General features: G+C 40.2%; 1 protein-coding gene across 7 annotated transcripts in view; it reads left to right on the top strand.

The window, feature by feature from the left end:
- Positions 1-15,529, top strand: part of TENM3 (teneurin transmembrane protein 3) — a 433,328-nt gene that overhangs the window by 386,601 nt on the left and 31,198 nt on the right. For 5 of the 7 annotated variants that reach the window (XM_059384375.1, XM_059384376.1, XM_059384377.1 and 2 more), the window contains 5 exons: positions 670-919; positions 1,748-1,768; positions 10,613-10,845; positions 11,946-12,100; positions 12,878-13,752. In XM_059384375.1, coding sequence (XP_059240358.1) covers positions 670-919; positions 1,748-1,768; positions 10,613-10,845; positions 11,946-12,100; positions 12,878-13,752 — 1,534 coding nt within the window. The remainder of the gene's footprint in view (positions 1-669; positions 920-1,747; positions 1,769-10,612; positions 10,846-11,945; positions 12,101-12,877; positions 13,753-15,529) is intronic. The other 2 variants (XM_059384378.1, XM_059384381.1) reach the window with 1 other exon arrangement.

Consider the following 15,529-nt stretch of genomic DNA (forward strand, 5'->3'; position numbering starts at 1 on the left):
TGCTGTTCTCCTTGCTTGTGCTCTCTTGCTCTCTCTGTCAAATAAATAAAATCTTTAAAAAAATTTTTTTTCATTTATTTACTTGACAGAGAGAGAGAGTGCACACGCAAGTGGGGCGGGGGCAGAGGAAGCAGGTGCAGCAGACTCCTCACTGAGCAGGGAGCCTGACCTGGAGCTTGATCCCAGGACCCTGAGATCATGACCTGACCCAAAGGAAGACACCCAACCGCCTAAGCCGTCCAGGCACACTATCTGGAATGTTTTCCTAAAAGCCTGCCCTCAGACCGGTTAAATCAGGAGCTCTCAGGATGAGATCCAAGCGTCAGTGGAACAGACCCAGTCTGTCCCACTGTGTAGCCAAGTTTGAGAACCACCGATGTCGACAATTTGGGCTTTTAATTTTGCTGATTAGTCCTCTGTTTCTTTCACCAGCCCTCTCTTACATGCATAACAGACAGCACTTTTCATATATATCCTTTGTGTTTTGCCAAATGATATTTTACACCAGGTTAAATAAATAGAGTTCTTGTTCTTTCCGAGAGAACTTGAAGTAAATGTTCCCAGTCTATATCCACAAAGCACTGAATTATAGTTACACCTAGAGTGAGCATGTTTACTTTTCATCTTTCTGCTTTGTATTACAAGAACAATGCATTTTGTGTCTTCCAGGCATACTGTACAAGGGCAATGGGGAAAACCAGTTCATCTCCCAACAGCCTCCGGTTGTCAGTAGCATCATGGGAAATGGCCGGAGGCGCAGCATCTCATGCCCCAGTTGCAATGGTCAGGCCGATGGTAATAAATTGTTGGCCCCGGTTGCATTAGCTTGCGGGATCGATGGCAGCCTGTATGTAGGGGATTTCAACTATGTTCGGCGAATATTCCCTTCTGGAAATGTAACAAGTGTTTTAGAACTAAGGTATGTCTTTCCTTAATTTGTTTTTTTTTTTTTTTAAGATTTTATTTTTTAAGTAATCTCTGCACCCAGCATGGGGCTTGAACTTACAACCCAGGGATCAAGACTTGTGTGGTCCTCCACCTGAGCCAGACAGGCAGCCCCTTAATTTGGGATTGTTACCAAAGCTGAGCCTGCCTTTATAAGAAAAAGTGTTTAGTCTAATAGACCAATTTATTTATTTAAGTATACCTTCCCAATGTTTAAAATTCTTCCTGAAAAAAAGTCAGATTCTTGGTTAAAGTCAGGAAAAGCACAACATATATATTCTGTGCCATAAATGTATACAGGAGTGTAAAGGCACCCAACATAGAAAATGTCTTACTGATTTCAGGGCATTTTCTGTGCTCCAATAGGAGAGAACTATGACTTTTAAACTCCTTTAGTTCTTCAGAATACTTCTTGATATAGGTTGTTACTCTTTTATGTCACATGGGTTGAAATGAAGAGAGAATATTTCCCTACAGTATCAGGACATAAGAGTAAGGCAATAACTTTCCATTAGAATATTGGATCTTCAAGTTGGGTTAAACCGTTAGCCATAATACCAAAAGTTAAAGTTACAAATTGTTGCTTTGCCTTGTTTATTTAAGTGCGATTATTAAAATCATCCTATTCTGTTAATTATTTGATAAGCCTTGGCTTACGAAATTCCTTTCCAGTGTTATTTCTGCTTAAGTTGGCAATTTTCCATTCAAATAATTAAAATCTCAGTATGCAACTCATTATATTTTAGAAACTTTTTCTAACTGTGCTTTTTTTCCCCCCACCTTTTTATCTGCTTCCACCAAGAAATAAAGATTTTAGACATAGGTAAGCATCTTCCTAAAAGGTTACTGTGTATTTTCAAATGTCCTTTTTACATGTTGATGTGACTCTCTGACATCATTTTCTAAGAACATTTCATCATGAGAGAGGAAACTCAGTATCACAGAACATCTGAGGAATGAAAACTGCTTAAATGAACCATTCATATGTAGCATGTTGCAAATTCCATTATGCAACATAATCTGAAAAGCTATTTTCAAGTTAGTTAATAAAATAAATTTTGTCACCAAAAAAAAAAAGAAATTATAAGGAACATGTCCATAGAATAAATATATTTCTAGACATCAGTTACTGGCTCACATAATCTAAGCCATATTGAACAGAACAAAATTTGAAGCAGAGTAGGAGACTTCACGACATTTAGTTTGGTTTATTGGGCCCAAAGCTTATTCAATTGGGGAGATTCTGTTTAAGAAAAAGAATCTGAGAAATGTTTTACTGTGGCAAATTTTTTAAAATGTAAGATCATGTGATCGTGTTCCCTGGGGCCTCACCGGGCTTGTAAGGAACCGTACGAAGGAATCCTAATACTTGAGCTTTGTTAACTTCCTGGTAAATTTCATCACCGTGGTCATTTATATTGTCCCAAGTTGAGAGAGTCACTAGATTTGCGTTTTAAGAAGTAATGTTTTCATGGACACCATTATGAAGGAAAAGACTTTCTTCCAAGTTTAGGATGAGAACAGTTGAAACAAGTGTGTGAGCTCAGAAGTTTTTCAGATCCCACTTGCAATGTGTCCTTAGGTAGAGAAGGCAAAGCAAAAGCTTGTGTATAGAGTGTTTTGACTAAAAAACTTCCCACAGGGCAACAAAAAAGGGAAAAAAAGTAATATATTTTAAAGTAAAGCTCACCAAAAAAGCTAGACTTGTTGCACCTGCTGGATCTCATTTGGCCAGTAAAGGATCTAATGAAATGATATCGGGTAGAAAAATTAGAAATAGTTTATGTGACATCCTTGAGATGAGCACATCAGCATTACCCACTGGAACAATGTTGCAGAGATTGACAAGGAGGGAATGAGAGACAAGGTTCCCCCAGAAGATGAGAAGCTGGTGTATATCCGTATGACCAGGCATGGCCCCAGGACCTTTCCCCGAGATGCCCTATTGAGTTTGTGCTGAATGAGATGCCCTATGGAGCTTGTGCTCTCAGCTAATAGCTCGCCACGTGCTAAGATTAACAGTAAATTTCTCCAGACTGCTGAGCACACGAAGCTCTGCTATTAGAATCCACAGCAAAATATCAAAATTGTTCTGGCCTCGCCTTCTTGGTAACTGTGGAGGAAAGAGGGAAGACAGACCCGTGCACACACCAACTAAATGTGAAAATGCTGGAGGCCATACAGAAAGAACGATCAAAGCAGCTCCTTTTTAACAAACCAGCCCTTCACCTGCCAGGCTCGGTGCCAGACGTTTTATATACTTTATTGCAGATCCAAACAATAGTCCTTTGGGGTTCCAGATGAGGTCACTGAAACTCAAGGAAGCTTTGGGGAGGAGGAAGCATTTTTTCCCCAAGATACATAACTAAGAAGTGGGGAACAGGGATTTGAACCACTCTGAACAGCGTGTTCATTGCACGACACCGCGCAGTCCGTTTTTTATGTGTCCAAATGGCTAGAATTCTGTGGGATAATTCCCTGGGTACACAAAAAGCTAGATTTATTTCACAATCATTGGACAAATTACTTAGAGCTATAATCTCTCTCCCTGGGGGGAAAAAAAAACTACATTGATTAGAGGTTCGAGCTCCATTATTATTAACAATACTTTCTAATATGAGCTCTTTATGTACTAACTCCTGCTGTCGGGCAGTGATACTCACTATGCTCCCTCTCTCATGACCCTCCTTAACCTTTCTCCTCCGCACGTTATCCTGGCTAAGTGTGAGCTCCTGCATTTCCTTTTGCTCCATGCATGTAAAACACACTGTTTGGGTTTTATATTGATATTCATGCTCGCTAAATCAGTGTTGACTGATCACTTCCCATGTACTAGGCAACTTTGACAAATAATAATGTAAGAAAATCCATGCTCTCAGAACTAAACAATCTAGTAGGGGAAACAAGATATATAAGTAACAAACTAAGTAACATTATCAGTATCCTGCTTTGGCACTTTGTTATGTCCAGGGCTTATACTGTGAGAGGAATTCTGTGAGGGAAAAGATTACTGGGGATGGGGTGTGATAAGTGAAATGTCTCTGGAAGGTGATATTTGACCTAGGTCTGAAAATGAAGTCTGCTTAAACAGAGCAACAGGAAGAAAGGCGTTGGGAGGCAGTTGTGAGGAAAGAATACAGAACAAGGGACGTTACTGGGGTTTGTGAAAGGCATGAGCAAGACGTGTTCTAAGAGGAGTCAGATTTACCTGGGTGGAGCAGGGGATCCATGTGGGAAATAGTAAGAGATACAGGTAAAAAGTCAGGGTAGGGTTAGATTGCTTAGGGCCTTGAGTGCTCTAAGGAATCGCTCTTCTGTCCTGTAGGACAACAGATATAGTGGACAGCCATTTTCTGACCTTGAACAAGATGGCGGCATACTCAAAATGGCCCTCGAGGAAGATGAGTCTGATACCAGTGTTCAGGATGATTTGAGGATCGGTTAGAAAGCTGTTGCCTGAAACCATGAGATGCTAGGTACCTGAAAGAGTATGGCTAGCAAGGAAGGAAACCCACCCATAATATAAAGGAAGGCAGAGAATGAACATACTATATAAGGGTGATGAAGAAGAAGATGATAAAAAAGAGAGGACAAAAATAGGGATTCCATTTGCTCAATAACTAATTAATCAAAACGGACTTCACAAAGGCAAAATATGTCAACTCACTGGAGCTTCTCTATTTTGCTTAAAAAAATAAAATTCTTTCCAGGTGCTTCTTCCTATTTGCCTATGTTCTCTTCCTCGTCGTAGTTGATAGGATACTGTTGGCTTTCTCTTTATCCCCACTGTGCTGGCTAGCATCAAAGTCATAAGGGGCTTAGGAACAGATGATAGGAGGAAAAAGATATTGAAAATACATCTAAATATACAAAAATGAACAGTGTAGGCAGTTAATGATTAAGTAATATATAAAAATGCATGATTCTGGTCATTTACTAGTTTTGTATACTATTAAAGAGTCTCATGAATTGGACTAATGGGGAACATAATTAATGAAAATATTAAATAACAAAATAAATATAAAAACACATAGTCTTTTTATTTTAAAATCCAGAGTATTCTGTCATACCAAATATAATAAGTGCTGCCAGGATATCATATCAAATAAAAGTCTCAAGCTATACTTGAATGAACGGATATAAATACTAATCAATCAACACACAAAATTTTTTACATAAAAGGAAGCTTCTGAAAGCCTTAAAATTTTAAAGATCTCTTAGCTATGCTAAATATCTCTCCTGTAGGTTTATAGTATGAGTTTGCTAACAAACTCCTTTTGTAGGCAATAAATTTTAGCTCATCTCTGTTCCAATTCTCTAAAATTCCAAAATAAAGGAACTTAAATTAATTAAGCAATCCCAGTTAAGAGGCCATAAAATATGTGAGCCTAAAAATCAAACTTTGTGAATTTTATATTACCAATTAAGAGATCAAAGAAAATGCCAATCACAGGTCTGTGAACTTGAATCAATTAAAGTTTAAATACAAGATTATAAAAGCTTGATTCAGCACTTCTTATTGACTTCATATTTAAAAATCAAACAGACACAGAAATACCACATCCCAAAGCCCTGCTTGCAAGTATAAAAAGTTTCAGACCCCAGAAAAGAGGCACTTTATTGTTATCCATAAATATGATTTACGCTTTTCTGTGTTCTAAGGGCTCTGGCACAATTTCCAATAAAAAGATGAAAGTGCTAATGACATCTCTTCTATAGCTTGTTCTTTGCAAATATCTCTCTAGTCTACGAAAGCTGAATGATGACAGAATGAGTAACTCATCTAGTCTGTGTTTACAGCTGGATCTGTGTCCATGGAGAAGTTCGCTTGGGAATCATGGTCATCTAGGCAGGGCAGGGTCAGTCTTCCAAGGAGCAGGTTACTAAAGGTTTTTATCTTGCTTTGATTTTGCCATCCTTAGTCAAAACCTCAATGTTATCCTAAGCCTCTCTGAAATGAACATCTCAATCAGTTGTAGAAGAGGACCATGGTGCTTCTCCTGGTGAGCAGAGACTCCCACAAACCATCCATGCTCCAGCCCTCGGTCACTGTAGCCTCCCGTTTTCCACAAGAGACCTTTTTTTTTTTTTTTTTAAAGATTTTATTTATTTATTTGACAGAGAGAAATCACAAGTAGACAGAGAGGCAGGCAGAGAGAGAGAGAGGGAAGCAGGCTCCCTGCCGAGCAGAGAGCCCGATGCGAGACTCGATCCCAGGACCCTGAGATCATGACCTGAGCCGAAGGCAGTGGCTTAACCCACTGAGCCACCCGGGCGCCCCTCCACAAGAGACCTTTGACTGACCTGAAAACTCACCATCGATTTGTGCTCGCACACCAGCCTCTCAAGGGCTTTGGCTTTTCAGGAAGCCAGAGCGCAAGTACTAGCCCGCTATCAGAAAGCTCTGCTTATATCGGGCTCCTTGAACCCCAGATCCATCCCATATATTGTCAGAGCTTTTCTGCGTGCAGTCAGCTGAAAGTTTCCAAGTTTTCGCGCTTTGGTACTGATCCCTCTTTTCATTTAGAAGGAGCTGGGCTCTCAGAAGCAGCTGTCACCCACCACGCTAGGCTGCATGGTTCTCATTCCCCACCATTCTGTGGGGGGATATTTCCAGAGGTAAACTCTCTTCTCCAAGACCGCATACTCCTCCACATTTGTTATTCTGGACAATGGAGTTGTGTGCAAAATTAGAGCTTTCTTTTGGCAGACATATGTTGCTTGATTGAGACATCCCTGCGTCTTCAAAGAAGGAGATGCTTCAGGACGGGAAATGGCAAATATAAGCCCCACTTTGGACATTCTCTTATTACTATCCCACTGGAGTAAAGATGACGTCAGTAAAAGCAAATCTTAGGACTTGAATGTCCGGGTTTTTTTGGACTCATGTCTTATAGCTCAAGCAGCCACCTCAAAAATCTGCTGTTTTATTCTCAAAATGAGGGACGTCATGAAAAATCACGTGTAATTTTTTTATACCATTCTTTAAGATTTTATTTCTTTGGGAGAGAGTGCACACAAGCCTATGGCAGGAGGGGCAGAGGGAGAGAGAGAATCTCAAGCAGACTTCCTGCTGAGCACAGAGCTACATGCTGGGCTCGATCTCACAACCCTAAGATCATGACCTGAGCTGAAATCAAGAGTCAGATGCTTAACCAACTGAGCCACCCAGGTGCCCCTTTCTTTACATCATTCTTCATCAGGGTCCTGAAGTTTTTATTCTCCTTTGTTGTAAAGCCATGATTTATATAGTTAGAACAGCTTGGTATTAAAATTCTCCCTTGTACACTATTAAATAAAAAAGGCAAGGTGCAGAACAGCTTTTGTGCCAAAGTACGTATGGGTCTATAAATAGGTACCTATTTGTAGCATAATAAAAAGTATAAAAGGATATATGCTTTTTTATCAAGGAATATTAGAGATAAGAAAGGCAAGGGAGAATTCTTTCCCTTTTCATTTTGTACAGTTCTGCACAGTTTATAAGTGGGTTAAACAGATGGGAAGATCATGATCTGAGCTTTGGGTTGTTTTTGTATGTCTTTGGATTGAAAAATTGAATTAATATTCTTTATTTTTGAAACTGTCTCCCAGAAGTTGCTCTTGAAGGATTTTTCCACAAATAGCCTTTCAACAGATATTTTAGAAAAGATTCCTAAAGAGGGTGAAAAGCACTTCATGATTAAGTCCCCCTATCCTGGGCTTGGATGTCATTCAAATGAGTAATTTGGCATATTACCCTCCACTTGAAAAATTACTCAATATTCCCAGAGTACCCCAAACAAGGTCTTTGTCCTTGAGCCAAACCATATGCATTTGGAGACCAAGTCATCTGGCTTTGAAAATTCAGAGGAACGATTGATGATATTACTTCAACCCTGAGAAAAAAGAGACCCCAGCTTGCTCTCCTGAAGATGGTGCATTTCCACCCTTTGTGCATGTGAAAGAAAGAGAGACTTCTTGATCCTATTTTCTTGAAAGTGACCTTGTGGCTTTATAAAGGTATTTCATATGAATACCTAACTCCGACTGAATTTACATTGGGTTGCATTATTCATTTGCCTTTATCATCATTACTCTAGAAGCAATTCCAAGTGGGTGTTTAAAGAAGAGGTCTGCGTTGTTTTAATAGTTCAGGATCTTATAAGCGTAACAGCAGGACCAAGGAAACCAGTGTGAATGTCTCCAAGTTTAGATAGTCATTTTTTCCCTAGGAACATTTTCAGAAAGCCAGTCAGGGTGGAAGCGGTGAACAGTCAGTCTCGCGCTTCTCTGCCATAGGGAGGTCCAAGGCAAAAGACGGCGGTGTGAGAGGGGGAAGGACAGAACCAAGTGTGCAGAATAGCTAACGCTCTCTGAGTATGTATTATGTACTAGACACTGTTCTAAGCATCGCACCTGTATTAGCGGCTGTAACCCTGTCAGCATCCCATGAAGTGTGTATTATTGTTATCATCACACCGTTAGTGAGTGAAGAAGCTGGGATTCAGACCCTGACAGTCTGGTCCAGAGGTCATGTTCATAGATTTACAACCAGCAAGGAAACAGAGTGTGTGTGTGTGTGTGTGTGTGTGTGTGTGTGTGTTTTCATAACCAGCTCTCTGGCTATTTATAATTAGTATATAATTGGAGAGATCAGAAGAGACTAGAGAAGTCTCTCCAGTGTCACGTCTCTCAAAATAGACCCAGTTGGAATGAGTCGCAACCCTGTCACCAACCGTAGATCGGAAAGACCAGCCCTGTCCATATCGGGCTGTTTGTAGGGGGAAAATAACCTCTTAAAGTTGCCCTGAAGGTTATATTGATATGTTGTAGCTTTTTGCTTCATTACCAAGTAACAATCTACCACATTATGGAACCCAGTATTTCTGTGCCTTTAAAATTTCAGGCATCAATTTAGAAAAGTGACATAACAACACGGCAAGGTGATCATTTGGTAAAACCCAGTATGTCTGAAATGGTTTTACCTCAGATGACTTGTATCTCTTTGAGGCCTTTGTTTCACTGTTCACCCTTTTATACATGTTCCCCCACTCAAAACTTCTAGCTCAAATATGTCTCTTGTCACCAAAAAATATTGAAGAGTAGAAAGGAGACCCGAAACCTGAAGGTATTCAAGGCTGTGTGTGTCTCAGTGTTTCCCTGTAAATCCACATCATAGCCATAGGCCTTTTCAGATTTCCAGAAGATTCCATGCAGATTCCACATGTGACCATCCAGCTGGGCGGCCACCAATGTGAGGCCCACTAGAGAAACCTAGAACTTGCTATTTTAACAGCAGACTCTCACAGGGGCCCCAAAGTACATGTATTCACCACTTAAGAGGAAGGGCATTAAGTAGTGGGAATTGTCTCATTAGAACCTAATAGTAATGAAAAGACTACTACATCATTATTTGGAATCAACACTTTCATATAATTCAACTTTCACTACATCTTTTAGATATTCACATATAAAATAAATGGAAAAGTGTATGTGTGTGTGTGCGCGCGAGCGTGCACATGTGTAGAGAGAGTAAGAAAGAGTGAGTAAAATCAAGTTTATCGTCAAGATAATGTGGAATCTGTTGGATTCTTATCTGTTGATGTCTTTATGGGGACACCAAGTTATTTAACTCTTTTTAGAATTTTTTTCCAGAAGGCATTATTTGCACCATGTACAAAATTACATTAATCCTAAGAATGTGGTGTTGCGTGTTTATCAAGAGATTAACTTTCTAATTCCAACTAAGTGTCATAATTCACCCATTCCTTGATGATGTCTGTCTTACCACTCTTTACAGGTAGGGGGACATAACATATTTCACACTTGCATTACTTGGAATGTATAAAATTGAGGTGCTGTGTTTTGTGAACAAATGCCTACATCTCACCAAATTCAGAGACAGGTCTCAGAGCAGCTTCACTTACAGCTTTACAAGTAGAACTGATGGGTCGCCATTCCGGCTCACAGCACGAGGCCCCCGACTGAGACGGCCCCCGACTGAGACGGCCCCCTCCACATGAGTGACCTTATTTTAGTATTTCACCCCCTAGTTCAAGACAAACGTAACTGCATCAGATCACCGTTCTGGATGACGATAGAGCAACCAGGACAGACAGCTCACAGATACTACCTTGCAACCGATCCAGACACAGGACAGACGACTCTACATTTTGTCAGGGGCAGATGTCTGTGGGATTTGGATTTGTAGCAAAACAGGAGACCTCCCTGTGCTAAGGAGTGAGGGAAATCAGTGGTACCTTCTCCTTCACTGGAGTCAGACAGGCACCCTTCCCATGGAATCAACCTTATGTCTGTCACTCGAGGGCACTTTATTAATGGCTTTTCATTGAACTAACAGGGTTTAGAGAACTTGCTTCTCTCTCCATTTTAGGCTAAAAACATCTCGCCTTCCAAAGGGAATTATTTTCAAGATGGCCGCTCTAATAAATTTAATAATTAAATCCTCCGCAACAGGCAAGGGAGGAACAGAGTCCTATCAGAGCTCGCTTCCAACTCTTCTCATTCATTCTTTGAAGTCGTTCTTAAATATGCTGTTCGTTTTCCAGTCTTTAATAACAGTTTATAATCAGTTTCTCATGATCTGTTTTGTTTTGCTCTTGAGTCTCCCCGTGTTAGGGGTAACCGTCTTGAGATGTTTACGTATGATCCTTTCCTTTTTTTACAGCAGCAACCCAGCTCACAGATACTACCTGGCAACCGATCCAGTCACAGGAGATTTGTATGTTTCTGACACTAACACCCGCAGAATTTATCGCCCAAAGTCACTTACGGGTACAAAAGATTTGACTAAAAATGCTGAAGTCGTCGCTGGGACAGGGGAGCAATGCCTTCCATTCGACGAAGCCAGATGTGGAGATGGGGGGAAGGCCATTGAAGCAACCCTCATGAGTCCCAAAGGTACTGGCATTTACCAATTTGAAGATTTCTTTTTATTAAAAAAATAATAATAATACAGAAAACCCAGTTAGTGCCTGATTGTGTTTAATGCTGAGTCTAACGGTTTACGCTCAACTGTGTTCTAGAAAGCAGTTTCACATCCCGTGTTTTGAAAAGCCATGTAGTGTGAAACTGCTAGAATCCTAAGTTGATTTTACAGTAAATATTGGGTTCGTGGCATTTTTTTATCATTCCTTTTTTTTTTTTTTTTCACCTTTCCAAAGAAGAAAGCAACGGGTCCATATTATTCAGGTCACATCCTGTTAAACTTCAAGGAAGTGTCCAGATTCTTTCATTGTCCTGGAATCTCTTTGTCAGGAATGAGTCCCAGACCTCTGTAAATACCATCACTAAGCAACGCTATTAGTCCTCACCCAGTTCAGAGCTATTAAACTTTTGTTTCTATGCCATGGGAAAAAATGCTTGCTGGGAGGAATTTCTGGAGGTAACAAGAGCTAAAATTCTATGTGATAAAGGTTTCTAGCTTTTAAACCAGTTGGGACTGACTCCTTGCTCATGTATTATGCCATTCATTATAATGTTTTTTGGTTTGGGGCTTTTTTTTGTTTTGTTTTTCATTATAGCTGGCAACTGTTATGTGAATAAGGACTGGAAAAAGGCATTTGTTGTACTGAATTATTCATAATAGCAAATTTCATTGTAACAAGGTCAATGAAACACTAACCTTGGCTCAGATCTATTTTTGTGAGAATACATTTATTCTAAGTTCAGAGTAAGAGAATTTGACCTGTTTCTGTAATTGATAGACAACAATATTATACAGAAGTTACAATTTTATATTTAAGATACAGGGAGCACCTATGTGATTCATACACCAAGTAGAGATTCTTACAAATTTCAGTTATTTCCTTACTACATTTTACATAGATGTGTGTTACAAATGCCTCTGTTGGGTTTTTCCTAATGTATTTGCAATCTACAATCTGACCTGCTACCTATCACCTATATTATCCCTGGGGTTGAACATTGAATTTGATCATGAGCCCAAAAAAATGCATCCCGTTTGAAAAAATTGGTCACGCTTACTTCTCTTGGAAAAGGAATGGCGATTGATAAGAATGGATTGATCTACTTTGTTGACGGAACCATGATCAGAAAAGTTGATCAAAATGGAATCATATCAACTCTCCTGGGCTCCAACGATCTGACTTCAGCCAGACCTTTAACTTGTGACACCAGCATGCACATCAGCCAGGTAGCTAAAATCTTAAGCTGCATTGTTTGTTTCCTTTCTAGGCGTCTCGGTTGACTAAGTCAGTAGTCTGGGATGGCCCCGTAATAAACTGCATATATACCATGTGTGGCATTTGTGGTATTAGAGCTGTTCCGTTTAAATGTATCTCAGGAGCTAATAAAAAGTTATTTTCTTCTATGGTTCTGCATTTGATGAATTCAATGAGATTACGGAACAATTAGCATGAAGAAATGCTAAAGCATTCGAAATAAAATACCAGTAAAGTAGCAGCAGGCAGATATTCCAGAAAGAACAAAACAGCTTAAATCTCTAATCTTTTGATTGCATGAGCTCTTTAAGCAGTAGAAAGAACCCACTATGATTAGTCCCAAGGGACTTGTATTTAGAATGAGGGACTTTCCTGTTGGCCTGATTGAAAACACAATAGAACACTAATGTATTCATAACCTAGAAAGCCTCGACGTCTGGTGCTTATTACAGCCGAAGGAACGTAGGTGTTCATATCTCATTGAAACCTATTAACTCACTGCTTAGAGGTTGCTTTTTGGCTGTAACTTGCAAGTCTTCCAGTGAGCTGCATTTTTAGCTAAAACGTTATTTCCTGCATTTGTCTCACCTCGAAATTTTTAAGTTTACTTTACAGTAGCTATTTCAGGGAACAATGTTAAAACAGTTTATCAAATTAAGGGTAATTTCCTTAAACGGTCTAATTCACTCTTCCGGCAAATTAACTGCGGCACAGAAACTGACTAACCGGACCATTTCTTTTCTCTGAAGGTGCGTCTGGAGTGGCCCACTGACCTCGCCATTAACCCCATGGATAACTCTATTTATGTCCTGGATAATAACGTCGTCCTGCAAATCACAGAGAACCGCCAAGTGCGCATCGCCGCTGGACGGCCCATGCACTGCCAGGTGCCAGGGGTGGAATATTCCGCGGGGAAGCACGCGGTCCAGACGACCCTGGAATCCGCCACCGCCATCGCCGTGTCCTACAGCGGGGTCCTGTACATCACCGAGACCGACGAAAAGAAAATTAACCGGATAAGGCAGGTCACCACGGACGGGGAGATCTCGCTGGTGGCGGGGATACCGTCCGAGTGTGACTGCAAAAATGACGCCAACTGTGACTGCTACCAGAGCGGAGATGGCTACGCCAAAGATGCCAAGCTCAGTGCCCCGTCTTCCTTGGCTGCCTCCCCGGATGGCACCCTGTACATCGCGGACCTGGGCAACATTCGGATCCGGGCTGTGTCAAAGAACAAGCCTTTCCTTAACTCTATGAACTTTTACGAAGTTGCCTCTCCAACTGACCAGGAACTCTATATCTTTGACATCAATGGCACTCACCAGTATACTGTAAGTTTAGTCACTGGCGACTACCTGTACAATTTCAGCTACAGCAATGATAACGATATCACCGCTGTGACAGACAGCAGCGGTAATACTCTTAGAATTAGACGGGACCCAAATCGGATGCCAGTACGCGTGGTGTCTCCAGATAACCAAGTGATATGGTTGACGATAGGAACGAATGGATGTCTGAAAAGCATGACCGCTCAAGGACTAGAATTAGTTTTGTTTACTTACCATGGCAATAGTGGCCTTTTAGCCACTAAGAGCGATGAGACTGGATGGACAACGTTTTTCGAGTAAGTATATCCAAATTCTGCTCTGCTTATAAAATGCTGTGATAGAATCATGTGGTCTAAAAATAACGATATAATCTAAAGGGGTGGTGAGATCCAGGTTTCGGGGGGACCTGGAGCTTCTCTAATTTGGGGATCCCTCGCTCTCCAAAAAAGAAGACAAAATTAGACAAAAGAAGGGACCCATACGATGGGAAGTTCTGAAAAGCTTCTGCGTCATTGGCCTCACGGTCAGGGTTAAAGTTTTGCTTCATACAGACCTAATCTAAACTGCACTCCAGAGGACCTTTCCACTAAATGCAAATCAGCAAGTTCTGGTTGCTGTGGAAGGTGCATGAAAAAGCCCAAGGCTCATGCCGCCACTATATTTTCTTACTAAATATGTGAGCGGCGGCCCAGACGGTGTGCTATTTGAACAGCCACATTTTGTGAGGTCAATCAGAATGAAATGGGAATCAGCCATTGTATATTTTACGGGATATGTACTTTGCAGTGAACGCATATGTAAAATCATTTTCGATTACTCTTCACTTCACTAACATCACACAAACCGTAAGGGGAAATTAGATGTACAGAGATGGCATGTTGACAAATGCAAAATAGTCCTTGAAATGAATATTGAGTTCCTGGGTGTGATTTTTACAATGATATGCTGAAGCAGAAGTATTTTTTGTAGGAGTACACCTCTAAAATTATAATAAAAGTCAGTAGGAAAAAAAAGATCCAATATACAAATATTTTCCGTACAACCTTTCTGGAATGGATCTTATACATAAAGCTGAGTTCTCCTGTAGCTTGAATTGCTTTTCTTTTTTGACAGATTCCCTTTTAATAAAATGAATGTTACCCAGCAGCATGATTTTGTCAGAGGAACAAACCTTTTCAATTGAATTACATTAAAATTCTGTTCTTAGCATTCCTTTTGCTCATTTTAGGATCGCAATAGGAAAGGAATAAATTGGAAGTTAATGGAAAGCACTTCCTTTGCACCATTTTCAAAGTGATAGCAGGCTATATTGCCAAAGAGGCAAAAAAAAAAAAGTATTGGAAAAGTGCTACCATCAGACGAGACTGGGCAGGAGAGCTGCTCTGATAATAAGACCTTTAGGAAATGATGGTGGCGTTGGTAGGGTTTCAGTTTAGTTAAAAGCAGGGAGGGAAAAAAAAATAGAGCAATAAGTTTTTAGTACAGTCTAGGACTCAAGCTCTGCTCTGTGGGCCACTTTTGAATGTGTCATTATTTGTTCCCAGGAATTGACAGTGCATAGAAGTTTATCGTGTGGGTGACTGCTGACACATGAACTTCTTGCAGCTGATACAGTGGTTTATTTGTGACCTACGAATGCATTTTAATCGCGTCTGGAAATTTAGAGAAAGGGTTATACTCCATTGGTAGAGTTGATCTGGACTAGTATAAACAAATTTAGGATTTCTACCTTTTTTATAAAGTGTGGTGCACAAAGAAGACCTATTTCTCCATTCACAGACTCTCCAAGAACCCCAGACTTAGTTCAGAATCATCACAGCAGTGAAAGTAGAGTTAGAGTTGGCAGGCCAGTCTCGTGACTGTAAGGGACAAGCATTGTTTTAAAGAATAAAATTTGTGATTAACTTAAATACATCACAATCACATCTTCACCAATATAAAAAGTCATTACACATCATGTTTAAAGTAGAACTATTAAGTCACAGCTAAATAAGTTAAATAAGGGCAACTAATGCCAAACGCATTATGTAAATATTTTTCTAAATAGAAAGCTGTGTATATTTATGCATGTAA

Source organism: Mustela nigripes, chromosome 18 (genome assembly GCF_022355385.1).
Source record: "Mustela nigripes isolate SB6536 chromosome 18, MUSNIG.SB6536, whole genome shotgun sequence".
Lineage (NCBI taxonomy): Eukaryota > Metazoa > Chordata > Mammalia > Carnivora > Mustelidae > Mustela > Mustela nigripes.